General features: G+C 45.4%; 1 protein-coding gene and 1 long non-coding RNA gene across 2 annotated transcripts; both read left to right on the top strand.

Annotated features, from left to right (window-relative positions):
- Nucleotides 1-9440: 9440 nt before the first annotated feature.
- Nucleotides 9441-10148, top strand: C8H6orf141 (chromosome 8 C6orf141 homolog). The gene has a single exon (XM_004649719.2). It carries the CDS (start codon nucleotides 9441-9443, stop codon nucleotides 10146-10148), a length of 708 nt encoding a protein of 235 aa, XP_004649776.2.
- An 83-nt stretch (nucleotides 10149-10231) lies between these two features.
- On the top strand, nucleotides 10232-17511 carry LOC123462926. Its single transcript, XR_006638567.1, has 2 exons — nucleotides 10232-10393; nucleotides 16049-17511. It is a non-coding gene; the product is annotated as an uncharacterized LOC123462926 (long non-coding RNA).
- Nucleotides 17512-19208: the final 1697 nt, after the last annotated feature.

The raw sequence follows: 19208 nt of genomic DNA, 5'->3' as shown, positions 1-19208 counted from the left end.
GGTTCTTTTGCAGCAGCAAGAGGCCCTGGCATATCCAGTTTTTTCCCTCTCTTTTTCTCTCTCTCTCCATCTTCTTCTTATTCTCCCTCTCTCTCTCATAGTTTTATTTATCTGAGAGAAAGAGGCAGACAGAAAAAGAGTGAGTATAGGCACAGTAGGGTCTCCTGACACTGCAAACAAGCTCCAGACGCAAGCACCGCTATATGCATCTGGCTTTACATGGCTGCTGGGGAATTGAACCTGGGCCACTGGGCTTTGGAAGCAAGTGCCTTTAACCACTGGGCCATCTCTCTAGCCCATAAACAATTTTCTGAAGGAAAAGATAACATGGTCTATGTACTCCATTTACAATAAAAGCACATAAACACTGGTTAGACTCATCCAGGCTCAATAAAGTTAACTTAGTTATATAAAAATTATTGCCCTCTTATCCCAGGGAGCACAAAAAGGAGGAAAAGATCAAAGTTTTGGTATTTATTCTAAGAAAAGGACATAATGTGGTTAATGTAGGACACACGTTAGTAGTAATAAGATTCAAGAGTGAATGTGTGCTTAGGTCATCCTTAGCCAGTGGTTACCTAGAAACTTGTCACTAGTATCAGAACGAAGAGCACCAAACAACAGGCGTCCATGAAACTCTTGGGAGAACACTTGGAAACTCTTGGGAGAACGCAAGGGCGCATGTCTGCCCACGGGATGCTCATTAGCTTTAGCTTTGGCTCAGCATCAGTAGTTCCTGCCTCATAGGATACTGCCACTATAGCTTTATTTTCTTCTAGATGACAACTTACCCAGCACTTACTGAGCAGTTCATATGTCCTGTCAATTGTGCTGAGCGGCACATGATTTAAACCTGGTGACGGCGTTCTTCTATTGCCAAGCCCTGGCTTAATGAATGATGATTTGTCAAACGTTATGCAGGCTTTAAGTGATGAAGTCATGACCATAACCTGAGTTTAGATTCCAAACAAACTGTAAAACCGCACAGTACCATGAGTTGTTAAGGATTTTAAAGCTCAAGAGCATCCTCCCAACATGAACAGACTGATGCATTCATGAGCCCACGTGGCTCCCAATAGCCCCACAAGACTAGCACAGTTCTGAGCTGACCAACACTTGGACGCGGAGGACAGAGAAGTGCAAAAAGAGTGAGACAAAACCGGGGAAGGACTGCCTTGAGAGAGGAGGGCACTCTGGGGGCGGGGGAGAGGGGACAAAAAAGGATGAAGGGATGGGAACTCAATCAGGTTACTATATGTTCATACATTAAAGTTCACATAAAAATGCTTATGAGAAGCTAGATTAGGAAAATGAGGATGAGTGTATGCCCATTTGTATAGCTAGATTGTATGAGAGGATGTGGAAATTCCTCTCTTCAAGGCCTCCAACACTCGTACTCCATTTACATGCGCCTTTTTCTTTCCTCAGACCTGGAACAAAATGAACAGCCTCATGTGGCTCCAAAAAATGATGGTTCTTCCCTTGCCCATGTGTAGAAATTGATGATCCTTCACACAGTTCCTTCTGGAACAAATATTCCTCTTCTATTTGTCTTTTGTTGTTGTTGTTTTCTTTTCTTTTCTTTTCTTTTTTAGGCAGAGTCTCACTCTAGCCCAGTCTGAGCTGGAGCTTGCTGTATAGTCCCAGGCTGGCCTCAAATCACAACAATCCTCCTGCCTCTGCCTCCACCTCCACATATGCCAACAGACAAGAGATGTTTGATATTCATTTGCTTTACCCAAACCTACCAAAAACCAAATTAAGAATGTGTAATTTATGCCTTGGGAAGAAATACGAATGGCATATAAGCATCTAAAAAAATGTTCTATATCACTAGTCATCAGGGAAATGCAAATTAAAACTACATTGAGATTCCATCTCACTCCTGTCAGATTGGCCACCATCATGAAAACAAATAATCATAAATGTTGGCGGGGATGTGGAAAAAGAGGAACCCTTCTACACTGCTGGTGGGAATGCAATCTGGTCCAGCCATTGTGGAAATCAGTGTGGAGGCTCCTAAAACAGCTAAAGATTGATCTACCATATGACCCAGCTATAGCACTCCTAGGCATATATCCAAAGGAATCATCTCATTTCCTTAGAAGAACATGCTCAACCATGTTTCTTGCTGCTCAATTTATAATAGCTGGGAAATGGATCTAGCCTAGATGTCCCTCAACTGATGAGTGGATAATGAAGATGTGGCACATTTATACAATGGAGTTCTACTCAGCGGTAAAGAAAAATGAAGTTATGAAATTTGCAGAAAAATGGATGGACCTGGAAAGGATTATTCTAAGTGAGGTAACCCAGGCCCAGAAAGCCAAGCGCCACATGTTCTCCCTCATATGTGGATCCTAGCTACAGATGACTGGGCTTCTGCGTGAGAATGAAAATACTTAGTAGCAGAGGCCAGTAAGTTAAAAAGGAGACATAAAGGGAAGAGAAAGGAAGGGAGAAGGGTACTTAATAGGTTGATATTGTATATATGTAAGTACAATGATTCTGATGGGGAGGTAATGTGATGGATAATGGAATTTCAAAGGAGAAAGTGTGTGGGGGGGGAATTAACATGGGATTTTTTTATAATCATGGAAAATGCTAATAAAAATTTTTAAAAAATTTATGCCTTGGATAATCAAGTTATAAAACAAATAATAAAACTGTCCAATAAGACACATTTGAATATAATGTAATAGCTGTCTGGTTGGCTCCCCTTGCTGTGTAGTCTTGCTCCTGAGCAAGATATGGATTATGTCTCTTTTTGGAGTTGAAGCTGAAGTTGAGGAAGTGCAGCATTAGACTAGGAAGAAATTGTCATGTGAACATTTAGGAAATTTCTGACTCTATTTATGGTCAATTGTGAGTGTCGGTTTCAGTACCTTCCCTTTGGTGTTTATTTTGACAATACACACATAAGAGCTTTTATTAACTCACAGATAAAGGACTCTGGGGCTGGGAAGATGGATGGCTCAGTAGTTAAAGGTGCTTGCTTACAAAGTTCTCTCTAGCCCAGGCTGACCTAGAATTTACTATGTGGTCCCAGTCTGGCCTCGAACTGCCAGTAATTCCCTTACTTATGCCTCTGAGTGCTGGAGCTAAAGACCTGTGCCACCATGCCCAGCTGGTTTATTTGTTGTATTAACTGGCCTCTTAAGTAGTATGGGAATCCTTTGAAAGTGATGCTTTCTCTCATTGCTTCATGATCTTTTTTTCCATCTCCACCATCAGCCCTAACAATATTTAAAAATAGATATTTATTTATTTATTTTAAAGAGAGAAGGAAAGAGGTAGATAAAGAAAATGGGTGTGCCAATGTCTCTAGCCACTGCAAATGAACTCCAGATGCATGTGCTACCTTGTGCATCTGGCTTTCTGTGGGTCCTAGGGAATCGCACTTGGGTCCTTTGGCTTTGCGGGTAGGTACCCTAACTGCTAAGCCAACTCTCCAGCCCAGATATCTTTTTTTTTTTTTTTTTTGCTTTTCTGAGATAGCATCTCACTCTAGCCCAGGCTGACCTGAACTTCACTATTTAGTCTCAGAGCGGCCTTGAACTTATGGCAATCCTCCTAACTCTGTCTCCCAAGTGTTGGAATTAAAGGCATGTGCCACAACGCCCAGCCAGATACCATATTTTGAAAACCTTTTTCCACCAAATTGCATTGATGGATATAATGGTCCAACTTTCAGTTGTGTTTTAAACCCTTTTAAAGAATGGATAGAGTTGGGTGAGATACATTTTGGTGAGTTGTTGGTCAAGGAGGCCCCTGATCCCCCACCCCACCACAACAAAAAAGTATATAGGACATTGCCAAGGCTCTTGGCTGCCCACCAGAACTACATGGTAAGACCATTTGCTGATAATATTTCACATGTTTGGGCTGCAGGTCTGGAGCTGAGCTGCAAACCTCCTCTTTGTTGACCAGCTGTCAGAATGCTGGAAAAAGCTATGCAGCTTGCAGCCTTTGGGAAGAGAAAAGCCACCAACAGTGTTAATCAGCAGTGGATTCTGCAAGCTTTATAGCTGGCCAGCCAGGCCAAAGTACCAACTGGTGCAATATTCTGTTATGAAGGAAACCAACTGTTCTTGGATCGGAGTAGAGGCCTGCTCCACAGGAGAGAACATCATGGTACTAAAAACCTAGTCAAAAGTCTATGGCTGAGGAATGTCATAAACCCTAGGGAAGCAATGACTTCGGTTGTCTGACTAGATGGATGTTTTATGTCCAACAAATTGCCCTCTAAACACTTTTTAATTTTTACTTTATGTTTTGATTTATTCATTTATATATTAGAGAGAGAATAGGCACACTAGGGCCACTAGCCACTGAAAACGAACTCCTGATGCATGTGTCACCATGTGCATCTGGTTTACATGGGATCTAGGGAGTAGAACCTGGGTCCTTTAGGCTTTGCAGTCAAGCATTTTAACCGCTAAGCCATCTCTCCAACCCTAAACACTTACGCTTATGCCCATATATTACTACTACTACCTCTCTCTCTCTCTCTCTCTCTCTCTCTCTCTCTCTCTCTCTGCTTGCGAATAAATAAAAATGTTTTAAATACCTAGTCAAGGGGCCAAAAGAGATGGTTTAGCGGTTAAGGCATTTGCTTACAAAGCCAAAGGATCCCTGTTCAATTCTCCAGGACCCACCACGTAAGCCAGATGCACAAGGAGGCACATGCATCTGGAATTCTTTTGCAGTGGCTGGAAGCCCTGGATCACCCATTTTTTCTCTCTCCTTCTTACTGTCTCATATAAGTAAATAAAAAATATTTCTAAAAAACCTAATCAACATTGGATACTATTGTTAGTTATACCTGACACTGACATAATCACATTGACATACATATTGCACTGCATGCCAGTCAGAATGGCCAGCTATCATGAAAAAAAATTTAAGGCTGGAGAGATTCCGATTCCCCAGGATCCACGTAAGCCAAATGCACAAGGAGGTGCATGCATCGGGAGTTTGTTTGCAGTGGCTAAAGACCCTGTAGCACTCATTCTCTCCCTCCCCTCTCTGTCTCTCTCTCTTAAAAATGAATCAATCAATAAATTAAAAACTACAAAACAGTAAGCAATCTGCTCAAACAGAAAACTTTCCACAACGCAAAGTTAACAGTGAAGCCCTGTGAATGCCCTGATTCATTTGAGTCATGTTGGTTCTTTTGACATTCCCTGTACTTCCGGGTGCCGGAGCCACCTCAGGCAGTTTGTGGTCAGACAACTGTAACTTCATTCTGAGCCCAGTTTGCCCCATCGGTCTCCACCCTCCTGACCCCGAGTACATCCCTGTTTCTACGTCATTCCGGCCCATGGCGTTAGAGGCTTTCTTTTCTGTTATTTTACTTATTTATTCTCAAGTACCTTCCTGGCTTTCTGTTTCCCAACAGCCATGGGATGAGCAGGCCCCTCCCAACACAGGCTCCATGACGTGCCACATCCACACGGTGTGCCCAAAACAATAAGGTCAGGGGATGTAAACGCAAATCAGTGAAACCCTGAGCCAAACCAGACTTTTTTTTTTTTTTAAATTAAGTAGTTTGTCTCAGGTATTTGTTACAACAGCAGAAAGTTGACAAACATGCCTTGTCTGTCTTCATCCAAGCCTAGTGCCAATCAGTGTTTCGATTCTGTGACCGTCGAATGCTTTCATTTGGGATCATTGCATCCTGACTGCCGGAAAGACTACGTTTTACTTTTTTAAAATTATTATTTAAGCCGGGCGTGGTAGCGCACGTCTTTAGTCCCAGCACTCAGGAGGCAGAGGTAGGAGGATCGCTATGAGTTAATGGCCACCCTGAGACTACAGAGTAAATTCCAGGTGAGCCTGAGCTAGAGTGACACTCTACCTCAAAAAACAAAAAACAAAACAATATATATGTATGTATGTATATATGTGTGTGTGTGTGTGTGTGTGTACGCACACATACATACATACATACACGCACATACATATACATATATATACGTATATATACATATATATATAATTTATTTATATTAGTGAGCTAGAGAGAGAGAGGCAGATATCTATGTCAAGTGGGCACACCAGGGCCTCTAGCCACTACAAATGAACCCCAGATGTATGCGACCCCTTATGGACCTGCCTTGTGTGGGTACTGGGGAATCAAACCTGGGTCCTTAGGCTTTGCTGGCAAGTGCCTCAGCCACGAAACCATCTCTCCAGCCCTACATTTTACTTTTTCACCAGTTGAAAAGTAGTTACTAGAGCAGTCTTTCAACCCAAGGATGTTAGATCTGATAGGAGATGAGAGCTGGAGGGGAGGAGACAATATTATTATGGGTGTAAATAAAGGCCAGAAGCTGGCCCAGCGGGCATGGGTCTTCCGGAGGCGGAACTGGAGTACCTGAGGGTGGCACTGTAGCTAAGGGATGTAGCTGGACCGTAAAGCACTTGCTCTTGGTTCTGACCCCAGCGCGAGCACAGATGTGCATGTGCGCATGCGCACAAACACACATTAAAAACCTAACCGGCAAGGGCTGGCAAGATGGCTTAGCGGTTAAGCGCTTGCCTGTGAAGCCTAAGAACCCCGGTTCGAGGCTCGATTCCCCAGGACCCACGTTAGCCAGATGCACAAGGGGCGCATGCATCTGGAGTTCGTTTGTAGTGGCTGGAAGCCCTGGTGCGCCCATTCTCTCTCTCTCTCTGTCTGTTGCTCTCAAATAAATAACTAAATAAAAATAAACAAAAAAATCTAACGGGCACAATGAGAGCACCCAGGCCCTGATAGACTTTGTAATCTTTTAATATATATGTATATGTATATGTATATGTATATGTATATGTATATGTATATGTATATGTATTTGCAAGCAAAGTTAGAGGAAAATGAGCAAGCCAGGACCTCCACGTGCATTGCAAATGAACTCCAAATGCATGAGCCACTTGGTGCAGCGGGCTTTATATGCATACTGGGGAATCAAACCCACGTCATTGGACTTTGCAGGCAAGTGCCTTAACCACTGAGCAATCTCTCCTGCCCTCTTTTTTTAAATAGTTTTATTTGTTTTCATTTGGGAGACAGAGAGATAGGCAGACAGAAAGAGAGTATGGGCACACCATGGTCTCCTGACACTGCAAACAAACTGCAGATGCACATTTGCTTTGTATGTCTGGGTTTATATGGGTACTGGATAATCATATCTAAGATGTTAGGCTTTGCAAGCAGCAAGCAGTGCTGAGTCATCTCCCCAGTCTGACTTTTCATCTTTTTATTTTTTATTTATTTATTTATTTAGCAGTAGGGTCTCAGTCCAGCCCAGGCTGACCTGGAATTAACTGAATGTAGTCTCAGTGTGGTCTCAAACTCATGGCGATCCTCCTACCTCTGCCTCCCATGTGTTGGGATTAAAGGCGTGCGCCACCTCGCCCATCCAGTGTGACTTTCAGTCTTTTACTGATAGTCTTTGTCAGGCCTAAGAGGGCATAAGAATGGTGTGTTCAACTGTCACTTTTCAGACCCAAGGGATATAGGCTGCCTTACTAACCCTCACTGGCTTCTACATTTATAGCTCTCATAGTGAAGTACCAAGACCCCCAAATGAAGTTGGGGTCCTCGGGAGTCACCCAGTGAACCGAGAAAGCCGAGACACTCGAAAGCAATAACAGCAGGATTCTTTATTGTCAAGCCTAGGCAGGGACCCAATCCACACAGGCCGACGCAGCCAGCGGGAATGGGAGAGAGCCCCTTTCTTTTGGGGGAAGGGGTTCATATAGGAATTTGAGCAAAGAAGTAGTTGAGTTAAATAGTTCTGATTGGTTCGGGTTTTCGGTGGGCAAAGTTGGGGGCACTCTAGGCAGATGAGGTAATCTCCATTGTGATGGGCTAAGCAAACAGTGGTTCTTTACAAGGTTTGAATTGACAGGTTTATCTAAGCAGGTCAGAGGCCGGAGGCCTCCGCAGTGGAGTGTTTCTGGAATGCCCTTGAAATGGAGATTCCTCAGAAACTTTAGGGGGAAAGGCGGCAGTTAAGCAAGCAAAGTTTACAGAAGCAAAAGTTCAGCACATTAGCCGGCTAGTTCTCTATCTAAATCAGGCCTGGGCCTTTCTACTTAAAATGGTTATATTTGGCCTTTCGATAGGTGATTTAGGGAGGGAGTCAATGGGTTCATTAATGAGGTACTGATCTGCAGGTGGTTTTATGTACTTCAGTGTAGAATCCTGGATTTTATCTAAGTACGTGGCTATATCTCTGAGAATGAGCACTTAAAGGAAAGAAGTAATTGGGCTTGGGCTTGTTCCTCTAGATGTCCCCATGAGAAGGGACTGGCGTTTAGCACATACATGGTAATTACTGATCAAGTGAAGAAACCCAGCTGACCATGGACTCATAGTCTTGAGATGAAGGTGATTTAAAGGTCAGCCAGAAGCAAACATTTAATCTTGTCTCCCATCCCTGCGCCCCGCTTTGACGCTGGGCACTCATTTAGCCTCCAATGCTCCAAGGTTCTCAGATATCAAAGAAATCGTGATGAAAAATGTCATTTGTAATTTAGCAGTGGCCAGCCCGAGGTCAGGCCAGGCATCTAGTAGGCTATTTCTCAGTGCTTTTTCATACTCTCCCCTTTCAACAATTTGCTTCATATTATTTGATAGACATCTGGAGGTCCTTTTATTCCCCAAAGTATCTTTTACCAGACAACTGGCAGTATCAGGTGACAGCAAGAATTACCACCATTGCTGTCACTTTTGTAAAGCAGACAGCAAAACAAAATTTGATTTAATCAGATTATTACAAGCCAAACTTTGAGCTAGATGGGGTGGCGCCTGCCTTTTAATCTCAGCACTCAGGAGGCAGAGGTAGAAGGATCACTGTGAGTTTGAGGTCAGCCTGGGCTAGATGAAGACGCTACCTGGAAAACAACAACCACCACCAATTTTGGGGTTGAAGAGATGACTGTGGTGTTAAAGGCGTTTCCTGACAATGCCTGTTGGCCCTGGTTTGATTCCCCACTTAGAGCCAGAGGCACAAGGTATCAGGTGCATCTGTAGCTCATTTGCAGTTGCAAGAAGTCAGATAAATATTTTTTTTAAACTACCTTGTTCCTTCAGGTGAAGGAGTGTATGTGGAAAGAAATGGTGAGTTGAACTTTTGAAGGGACTGCTCTGAGAGGGTGTCTTGCTCCTCAGCTCTGGAGGAAAAGGATGGGGTGAATGGGAAATCCAGAGCCATCCTGGGGGCTAGTCTCAAATAGAAAAAGAAGGCTGGCGTGGTGGCACACTCTTTAATCCCAGCACTCAGGGGGCAGAGGTAGGTGGATCACCGTGAGTTCAAGGCCACCCTGAGACTACATAGTGAACTCCAGGTCAGGCTGGACTAGAGTGAAAACCTACCTCGAAAAAAGAAAAGAAAAAAGAACAGAAAAGAAAAAAGGGGCTGGGCCTAGAGTGAGCAGAGGAGGAGCCAATGGTGCTGTTGTCAGGCCTTTTTGGATGGGCAGAGCCTCGATCTGTGGAGGCTGCGAGGCCAGAGAGGAGGCGGGTTCGAAGCCCCAGTGGCCCCGGGGCTGCTCCGCCCAGGCCTCGCCCAACGCCCGCGCCCCGCGCTTCCCAGAGCCTCCTGGACTTTCGCCCTGGACCAGTGAACGACCCTCCCTGCGGGATGGAGTTCGGGCGACCCCCTCGCCCCGCGGTCGGCGCCCGGTCCTTCCTGCCCAGGGAGGGGCGCGCATCCCCGCTGGCTCCCGGCGCCCCGATCCCTGCGCAGAGCCAGGGTGGCTCGGGGAGCCTGGGCGGCGGGAACCCGGACTTCGCATCCCCAGCCGGAGGGAATGTGGAGTGTGCGCCCTGGGTCCGAGAGAAAGTGCTCTTTCTCCTGCATCCCGAGAGGTGGATGGGGACGCCAGGGGACCCGGCCTGCGCAGAGGGGCCGCGCGGGGAGGACCTTCCCCAGGTGAGCCGGGACCACGAGGATGGGGGAGCCGGGGGGCCCCCTCGAGCTCCAGGAGCCCGGCCTCGGGAGCCCGCGGCCCCGGCCAGGCCGGTGTTCGTGCGCGTCGTGGATTACCAGGTGACCCGGGAGGTGCTGCGGACCGCGGGGACGACGGGGCGCGCGACCACGAGGACCGAGGAGCGCTGCGTGACCGCGGTCACTTTCCGCACCCAGCGGCACTGACAAGGTCCGCGGATCCGATGACACCCCCACCCACCCACCCACCCCCAGGGGCTGAAACGAGACTTTGGAGCCTGAGCAAATGGTCCAAGTTCGGTGGAAGCGAGATAATCCTTCAAAGGGCTCTTCTGGGGAGTCCAGCGCTGGAGCCTGGCGGGCGCTGGACTTCAGCGAGGCCCACGGAGCCCCTTTGGGAGCCTTAGACTTCCTGGGTGGATACGCATCCCGGCTGCCTGCGGGGACAAAAGGTATTTTTTTTTAAGTTTTTAAGTTAAGAGAGAGAGCGAGGGAGAGAGAGCCAGGGTTGAAGTAACAGCTGTTGAGTTATGCAAGCTAACTCTTATCAGATCTCATTTTTGTTTCCCCCTTTGGCTGGTGATCACCTAATGCAGAAGGGAATTGAGGTCGGCTCTCTGGGAAGTGTGTGGGGGGGGGGGGGAAGAAAAGCTTGCTTTAAAAGCCGACATGAACTTTTTTTTTTAATAGAAAAACAAATCGGAGCAGGAAGTAAAGCAAAATTTTTTCTTATCACTCTGAGCTATTGTGTACTTTTCATCCGCCCCTCTCCCCATTGTGGTTCAGGTGAAGCTAGGGAAGGAAATGGGTGTGGGGGAGGTGGGACCAGACTGAACTTTGAAGGTAAAATTCCATTTGAAAGGGGTTTACTCCGCAAAATATCTTTACTCCAGTTTACGAAACCTTAGAAAACTTTTTTTTTTTTTTTTTTTTTTTTTTTTTTTTGAGGTAGGGTTTCACCGTAGCTCAGGCTGACCTGGAATTCGCTAGGTAGTCTCAGGGTGGACTTGAACTCACCGTGATCCTCCTCCTACTTCCTCCTCGCCAGTGCTGGGATTGACAGCTTGCGCCACCACGTTGGGCTCAAGAAACATTCAATCTCTTTTATTTGTTTGTTTGTTTCCAAGGTAGAATTTAACTCTAGCCCAGGCTGATCTGTAACTCACTGTAGTCCCAGGCTGGCCTTGAACTCACCGTGATCTTCCTACTTCTGCCTCCTGAGTACTCCGGGTGCTGGAATCAACTGCGCTTGCTACCATGCTAGGCGTTTAATCTTTTTAATCTGGAATTTTAAATTATTTTAGCACTGAAAGCACTGTAGGAAAATCACCCAGTTTAAAGGTAGCTAGAAGGGCTGGAGATGGCTTAGCGGTTAAGTGCTTGCCTATGAAGCCTAAAGGCCCCAGTTCGAGGATCAATTCCCCAGGACCCACGTAGGCCAGACCCATTCTCTCTCTCTCTGTCTCTCTCCCTCTCTCTCTCTGTCACTCTCAAATAAATAAATAAAAATGAACAAAAAATATTTTTAAGAAAAGGTAGCTAGAAGTACTGTAATAATCTTTTTTTTCAAATATTTTATTTATTTATTTATTTTGGGAGAAAGGGAGAGCAAAAGAGAGAGAGAGAGCTAGAATGGACACACCAGGGCCTCCAGCCACTGCAAAGGAACTGCAGACGCATGCGCCAGCTTGTGCATCTGGCTCATGTGGGTCCTGGGGAATCGAACCTGGGTGGATCAGTGACCTTTATAGTGAAGAATGAATTGACAGTACTTCTGCTGACAAAGGTCTGGAGCAGATCGAAACAACTTGGATTTCTGATTTATCCCCTTTGTCATTAAACAACTTCAATTCAGTTTTTAACGCTGGCCTGGTTTGGAACACCCAGAAGTATTAAGCAGGCCCTTGGAAAGAGGCTTCCCTCTTCTGAGGAAGGAGTGTTCCTGTGCAGTTAACTAAAGGAGTGGGGATTTGGCTTTTGAGGAGAAAAGATCGAACAGGCTCTTAACCCAGTCCTTCCAGTCTGGCCCATATTTTCAGTTAAAACTCGAATTGCCCTCCAGCAGTCTGATCCCTTGGCAGGCAAGGTAACGAGGCTCTGCCAGTTTTACCGATGAGCTAACTTTGGCCTGGAGGTCACATAGCTTGTGTGGGTCACATGGTAATTCCACGTGCTTATTAAATAGGCCAAGAATGCGGTTGTGGTCATCTCTCTCCCACGGGTATAGGTGATCTTTGCAGGGACTTATTTCCAGGAGTCAGAAGATACCTGAGCAGGTGTGTTTGAGTGCTAGGGAGGTCCTATCTCAAAATCAAAATGCCTGAGGACCTCATGGGTTTTCTAATTCGCGTTCATGACAAGGATGACAGTCATCTTGATGTCCTTGAATCCTGCAAGGCTTGTTGGCTGGAGAATCATTCCCGGCAGGCTGGTGATACCTTCACTTGAGGAAGGAATTCAACCCTCTAGCTCATCTGTGTTCACAGCTGCTTGCCTTGACGAGTTTTTAAGTCTACTTGGCATCTACCACCTTCTCCCTGAAGGAGGTTGTCACGGTAGCAGTGAGAGCAGCACTGGTGTTTGTTTATTTATTTATTTATTGAGAATCTCTTTATTGGGCTGGAGAGATGGCTTAGTGGTTAAGCGCTTGCCTGTGAAACCTAAGGACCCCGGTTCGAGGCTTGACTCCCCAGGACCCACATTAGCCCAATACACAAGGGAGTGCATGTGTCTGGACTTTGTTTGCAGTGGCTGGAGGACGTGGCGCGCCCATTGTCTCTCTCTCTCTCTCTGTCTCTCTCTCCCTCTCTCTGTCTGTCACTCTCAAATAAATAAATAAATAGAATATTTTTATTTATTTGCAGGCAGAGAGAGATAGAAAGAAAAGAAATAGAGAGAGGGAATGGTCATGCCAGGGCCTCCAGTCACTACAAGTGAGCTCCAGATGCATGTGTCACTTAGTGCTTCTAGCTTTATGTGGGTACTGGGGAATTGAACCTGGGTCATTAGACTTTGCAGGCGAGTGTCTTATCCACTGAGGCATCTCTCCAGCCCCAGCACTTATGTTTAAATCCTAGAGAGTGGCAATTAACCTTATGTTTACTCCTACAAAGAAAACTATGCCACTACTTATCCTGTACACTTAACAAGTAAGGACATAGAGAGAGGCACTTGCCCAAAGTTACCCTTTGGTAAAGAATTTTTTAAAAACTTGCCACTTCCAACAGTGTCATTGAGCCCTGGCAGGTGTGATAGAGATGGCTCATCTTGTGTTAAGCAGTCAGATGTCTTGTCATTGACCACACTAAGAATACCAACAACCCCACTGAGAAGGAATGTGGGCACGAGAGAAGAGATATGACCAATATGTAATATGTCAATACTGTACAGTTCATAATAATAATAATCATTTAAAAAACTACTTGATGACTATGAAAGGCAATATTGGCCTGAGTGAATCCTCCTCCTGTAGCAACTCAACAGTAAGGTTCACCTCCTTGGCAGCTAAATATCAAACCTGAGCTTATTCATTTGGCTGATTTATCCCATGTCTCAGTGTCTGCATATTGAATGGAGGCAAAAAAAAAAAAAAAAAAAAAAAAAAACTCTTTTCCAATAACCAAACTAATAATAATAATAAAATAAGGTAACATCCTTACACTCTCAGAAAGCCATCTCAGAGTTCAACTCTTTGGATTCCAAGCTCTTTACCAAAGGGTAACTTTGGGTAAGTGTCTAATCTCTATGTTCTTACTTGTTAGGTAGGTAGATAAGTAGTGTCATAGAGTTTTCTTTCTAGGATTAAGTTAAATGAAAATATTTAGAATACTGCCCTGTTATGGGCTATGATAACTAGTCACATGACATGATTTTACTTGCTTTTCTTCCTATCCAAGATGTAGGCTTGTATTTAACAGTAGAGTGCAACAAGTGTGTGTCTGTGTGTGTGTGTGTTTACAAGCAGAGAGTGAGATTGAGATAATGGGCGTGCCAGAGCCTCTTGCTGCTGCAAACAAGCTCCAAATGCATGTGATACTTGGTGTGCGTCAGGCTTTGCCTGGGTACTAGGGGATTATCGAAGCCAGACCCTCAGGCTTTGTAAGCAAGCGCGTTTAACCACTGAGTCATCTCTCCATCCCCAGTCTGCTTTTTTTCCCTAATAGTCTTCTGCATTTATGACCCAGAAAAGGGGCATATGTCTAGCTTTTTCCATCGTTAGATGGATGAGTTTCTTAGCGGTGACCTTCGCTTCTTGTGGTAGGACTCATGCTAAGACTAAAGGAATACGGTCTCTGCATGATGGGGCTGGGAGAGCTTTCCCCCACCGCCTACACTTACTCACAGCCTGGCAGCTCTCGGCTTTGAACGCTTTCTTTAGGACATGTTCGTTCGTTTTCCCTCTGGGATTTATATCTGATGCCTTCTTGTCTCAGAAAAGCTGGCGATGCCCCAGTAGTTTCCTTTCCTTCTCTTTTCTGTATTTTATTGATATTATTAAGAACATGCTTTGTGTGGATACATCATGTCTTGGTACCGTCTTTTCCCTCCTCTCTGCCCCCATCCCGCAGGGGGCCCTCCTCAGTGGAGTTGCTGGTGTTCCCTGTGAGCTTGTGGGTTGTGCATTGTGGGGGCAGCAGTCAGTGGTGCGGAGGCGGTGCCTCTGGGCATGACATCCCAACCTGTGGCTTTTGAATATATATATATATATATATATATATATATATATTTTTTTTTTTTTTTTTTCTAGGTAGGGTCTCACTCTAGCTCAGGTGCCACCATGCCCGGCCCCATTTCCTTTTTAAATGTTTTTATGCTCTCTCTCTCTCTCTCTCTCTCCCCCTCCCCTTCCCTCCCTCCCCCTCCCCCTCCCCTTCCCTCTCCCTCTCCCTCCCCCCCCCCCTCTCTCTCTCTCTCTCTCATATGCAACACTTTGTACAGCTGGCTTTACATGGGTCCTAGGGAGTTGAACCCAGGCTGACAGACTGCAAGCAAGTGTCTTTAGCTGCTAAACCATCTCCCCAGCCCACAGAAGTATTTTTTTGTTTTTTGTTTTTGTTTTTGTTTTTGTTTTTGCTTTGTTTTGCCCAAGGATCTTGCTCTAGTCCAGGCCTACTTGAAATTCACTGTGTAACCTCCGGCTGACCTCAGACTCACAGTGTTCCCCTACCTCTGACCTCTTGAGTGCTCTGATCGAAGGCGTGCTCCACCGCCCAGCTCCCAGAGTCTTTGTTGTGTTGTTTTTTGCGAAGTCAAGTCTCACTCCAGCCCGGGCTGACCTGGAACTCACTCTGTAGTCCCAAACTGGCCTCAAGCTCGCAGGCATCCTCCTACCTCTGCCCCCAAATGCTGGGATCGAAGGCCTACGCCACCCCTGCAGCTATGGAAGTGCTGGCTTGGTTTGTTGTCTCAAGGCAAGGTCTCTCTAGCACAGGCTAACTTGGAGCTTCCTCTGTGGCTCCACCCCTCTTCCACAAAATTCCCTAGCCTGGGTGAGTGTGTTTTAAGTCTGCTTTAGTGGTGAGCTCTTAGGAGCCACTGGATTTCTGCTTTGGTGGGTGTTGAGTGTCCTCGGGGTCTCTCTCCTTCGCCCTGTCAGGCTCACATGGAAGCAGCACTCTTGCTGTCTCCCCACTTCCTCTGTGGTGCCTCCCGGGCCTTCACTGGGATGCCAGGGGTGGTTTATCTCCTTGGGTCTCATGACCTTCCTCCAGAGCAGGGGATCCAGGAGTTGGGGCGGCGGGGGTGGGGGTGGGGTCCTGTATTTTTCCAGTTTGGTTGAATTCCTTAAACCCACATGCTTGAGTAAATTTTATCTCAAGTTAAAAAATTATGATGATGATTTGTTTTTGTTTTGTGAAGGAGTGTCTCGATGTAGCCCTCGCTGACCTGGAATTCACCATGTAGTCCCAGGCTGACCTCAATCTCATGGTGCTCCTCCAACCTCGGCCTTCCACGTGCTTGGATTAAAGGTGTGTGCCACCACATCAGCTGTAAATGCGATGCCCTACCTCCCAGGTAGCTGCTTGTAACATGTGTATAGACTTGAAATAAACATGCTGCTGAAAATACAAGGTGATAGTTGAAGGACTATTGAATTTGCTTTCCAGGTCTTCCTGATCCCGGCAGAACCCTGTCATTGTGTGGGGACCAGAGGAAGATTCCCCGCTCACAAGTGTCTCGGGAGCATCCGAAGTGTACTTTATCCTCGGCGTACGATATCTCTCAGAATGACTGGATCTTGGCTCCTTGACAAAACTTCTACCTCACAGGAAAATAATGATCATCCAAAAATGTTTGTTGGATGAAAAAACATACCAAATACTCACAGAGACCTTCTGGCTACTTGTGTGACTAAAACAAGAGTCACAGTGACATAACCACCATGGACCAGGCAAGTCTGTCTGTCTGTCTCTCCCTCTCTTCCTCTCCTTATTAGGTAGCCTGGGATGACCTTCAGTTTGAGAGCTTTGAGCCTCTCAAGTTCTGAGATTATAGCTTGTGCCACAATGCTGGATCTCCACCTCTCTTAAAACCCTTTATCCACAACTTTTATCACATCTGGTATTCATTACATTTCACTTGCTCCTAGTAATGTTGGCCTTTACCAGTGAGTACGAGTGTGTACAAAAACTCATGTGACTGTTTATAAAACAAAGGACAGCAGGCTTGAGAGATGGCTTAGTGGTTAAGGTATTTGCCTGCAAGGCTTAAGGACTGAGGTTCAACTCCCAGTACCCATATAAAGCCAGATGCTCAAGATGGCGCATGTATCTGGAGTTCATTTGCAGTGGCTAGAGACCCAACTATGCCCATTTTCTCTATCTGCTTCTTTCCCTCTCTCTCTTTCAAATGAACAAATAGAAATTATTTTTAAAAAACCCAAAGGACAAACTTCTTATTAAAAAGGAAAGGGTTGCTCATGCAGAAATATTTGAGAAAAATGCTTTGTGAAGATGAAGAAATGCAAAGTGAAAGAAAACGTAACTCTCCCATCATCCCAAATCTCCTAACATTTACTGTCTCTTCAGTTTAATTTTGTTCTACGTGTGCCATACCAATGTATTTGTTCTGAGCATACGGTGTAAACAGTAGTCCTAGGGGAAGCCCTGCATGTTATCTGGACGTTGTCTCCACAGAAATTGACATGTACATGAGGCGCTGTTGGCAAACCAGCAACAAATACCCCTCCAAGATGGATTTTAGAAGTGCAGAATCTTAGGCTCTCTGCTGAATCACAGTGTGCATTTTGAAAGATCCTGGGTGATTCACGTTAAAGGTTGGCAAACTCTGACGGATCCTTTCTATTCAGTTCTAGATCTTAGTTGATATCAAAAGTCAAAAGGCTTCATTTTTTTTACTTGGATTTCCCATTAATTGTTAACAATGCCATGACACTAGTAATTTGTAGAATTGTTGAAATGATTAAAGATTATAGAAGGTGAAAGAGTTCATGGGGATTTATAAGTTGGAAAATAGCTCTCTTAAAAGTGTGATCATAACTTATTAAATAACCATACAATGATGTCATTTTTTTTCCTAATAAACTCTTGGTTGATGACTGGATTTCAAATTAACTCAGAAATGTAATTCTTCCATTATCTAAGTATGTGAAGTAGGATGCTCTCCAAGTTCCCTTAGGGGAGGAAGGGCAGGAACTCATTTAAGACCCAATTATAAACCTGGATGGCTGAGTCAGAACTTGTCAGCCACTCATGATGAATTGTGAGGGGTGGGGAAAAGGTGGGGTGTGAAGTTGAATGAACTGGTTCAGGTGTGAAAACAGGGCTATGATTGGAATATCACAGTAGCTGGGACTTTTCTCTTTAATTAGGTAGAGGGAATATTTGTGAACTTATTTAGACAAGATAAGAACAGTACAGAATACTCTACGGAGAAGAGAGAGTTAAGCTCAGTTCTGGTGTTCAAGTTCTGGTGTTCAAACATGGGGTTATGTTCAGAGCAAGGAATGAACATTTAAGATCAGCATCTGGGGCTGGTGAGATGGCTTATTGGTTAAGGCACATGCCTACAAAGCCAAAGGACCCAGGTTCAATTCCCCAGGACCCACATAAACCAGGTCACAAGGTGGCATATGCGTCTGGAGTTTACAGTGGCTGAAGGCCCTGCTGTGCCCATTGTCTCTTTCTCTGTCTCTCTCTCTCCCTCATAAATCCATAAAATAAAATAAAAAATTTTTTAAAATCAGCATCAGATTTCTCAGTTTAAAGCAGAATACTAATGCTTGGAGACTTCACACAAACAAACCAGAGACTGGTGTGATAAGAGACTTCAATGGCATCGCTCATGCTGGACAAGAGAATCCCAAACTCCCCTTTCCTGTGTGAGAACAGGAGTCCAGCTGAATGCCATTTGCCACACACAAATGGCTTAATCATGTCAGCCGACCCATCCCCGTGCCCTTCAGACCTGCTTAACAACTCCTGCCATCAGTTTTAAATGAGTCCATTATCAACATAATGGTGCGTGTGCGTGCGTGTGTGTATGCATGCATGTGCACTTGTGTACCACAGTGTACCCTGGGGATGGGGGGAGAAGTCAGGGAACGTCAGGTGTAGGAGCCTGGTCCTGGTCCTCACCTTGCACCTTGTTTGAGGCGGGTTCTTTCATTGTCATGCGCTCACCTGCCCAGCTGGCCCAGGAGCTTCCAGCAGATGCTCTGGTCTCTGTCTTGCCCCCTAGTGCCCTGCCCCCTGCTTTTCACCTCAGGCTTGCCCTGGATTATAGACACACATCAGCATCCAGATCTTGTAAAATTTTATTATTATTTTTTTTTAGAGAGAGAGACAGGCATACAGAGAGGTAGAGAATTGACACACCAGGGCCTCCAGTTGCTAAGGAAGTAAGGAACTCCAGACGCATGTGTCGCCTTCCACATCTGGCTTACGTGGGTGGGTCCTTTGGCTTTGCAGGCAAGCACCTTAACCGCTAAGCCATCATCTCCAGCCCAGCATCCAGCTTTTATATGGGTCCTTGATGTCTGAATTCGGGTACTCAGGCACCAAAGCAAGTGCTTTTTCCACTGGGCTGTGTTCCTAGCCTCCTAAACATAATCTTCAATAAAGACTGTTGGGATCTATCCTGGGTGAGTTTTCTGTAACAGTAGAGAGAAGTGGAAGGTGCGAGGTGTGCTTTTTCCCTCCCGTTCTTATGAGGAACCTGGATGTGTTAGGTTGAAGGTTTTCTCAAGTAGGTAACTGAATTGCAAGAGTTCAAACACACCAGTAAGGTGGCAGTCACTGACCAATG

The sequence above is a fragment of the Jaculus jaculus genome, chromosome 8, assembly GCF_020740685.1.
Source record: "Jaculus jaculus isolate mJacJac1 chromosome 8, mJacJac1.mat.Y.cur, whole genome shotgun sequence".
Classification (NCBI taxonomy): Eukaryota; Metazoa; Chordata; class Mammalia; order Rodentia; family Dipodidae; genus Jaculus; species Jaculus jaculus.
This window is presented reverse-complemented; position numbering and strand designations above follow the sequence as displayed.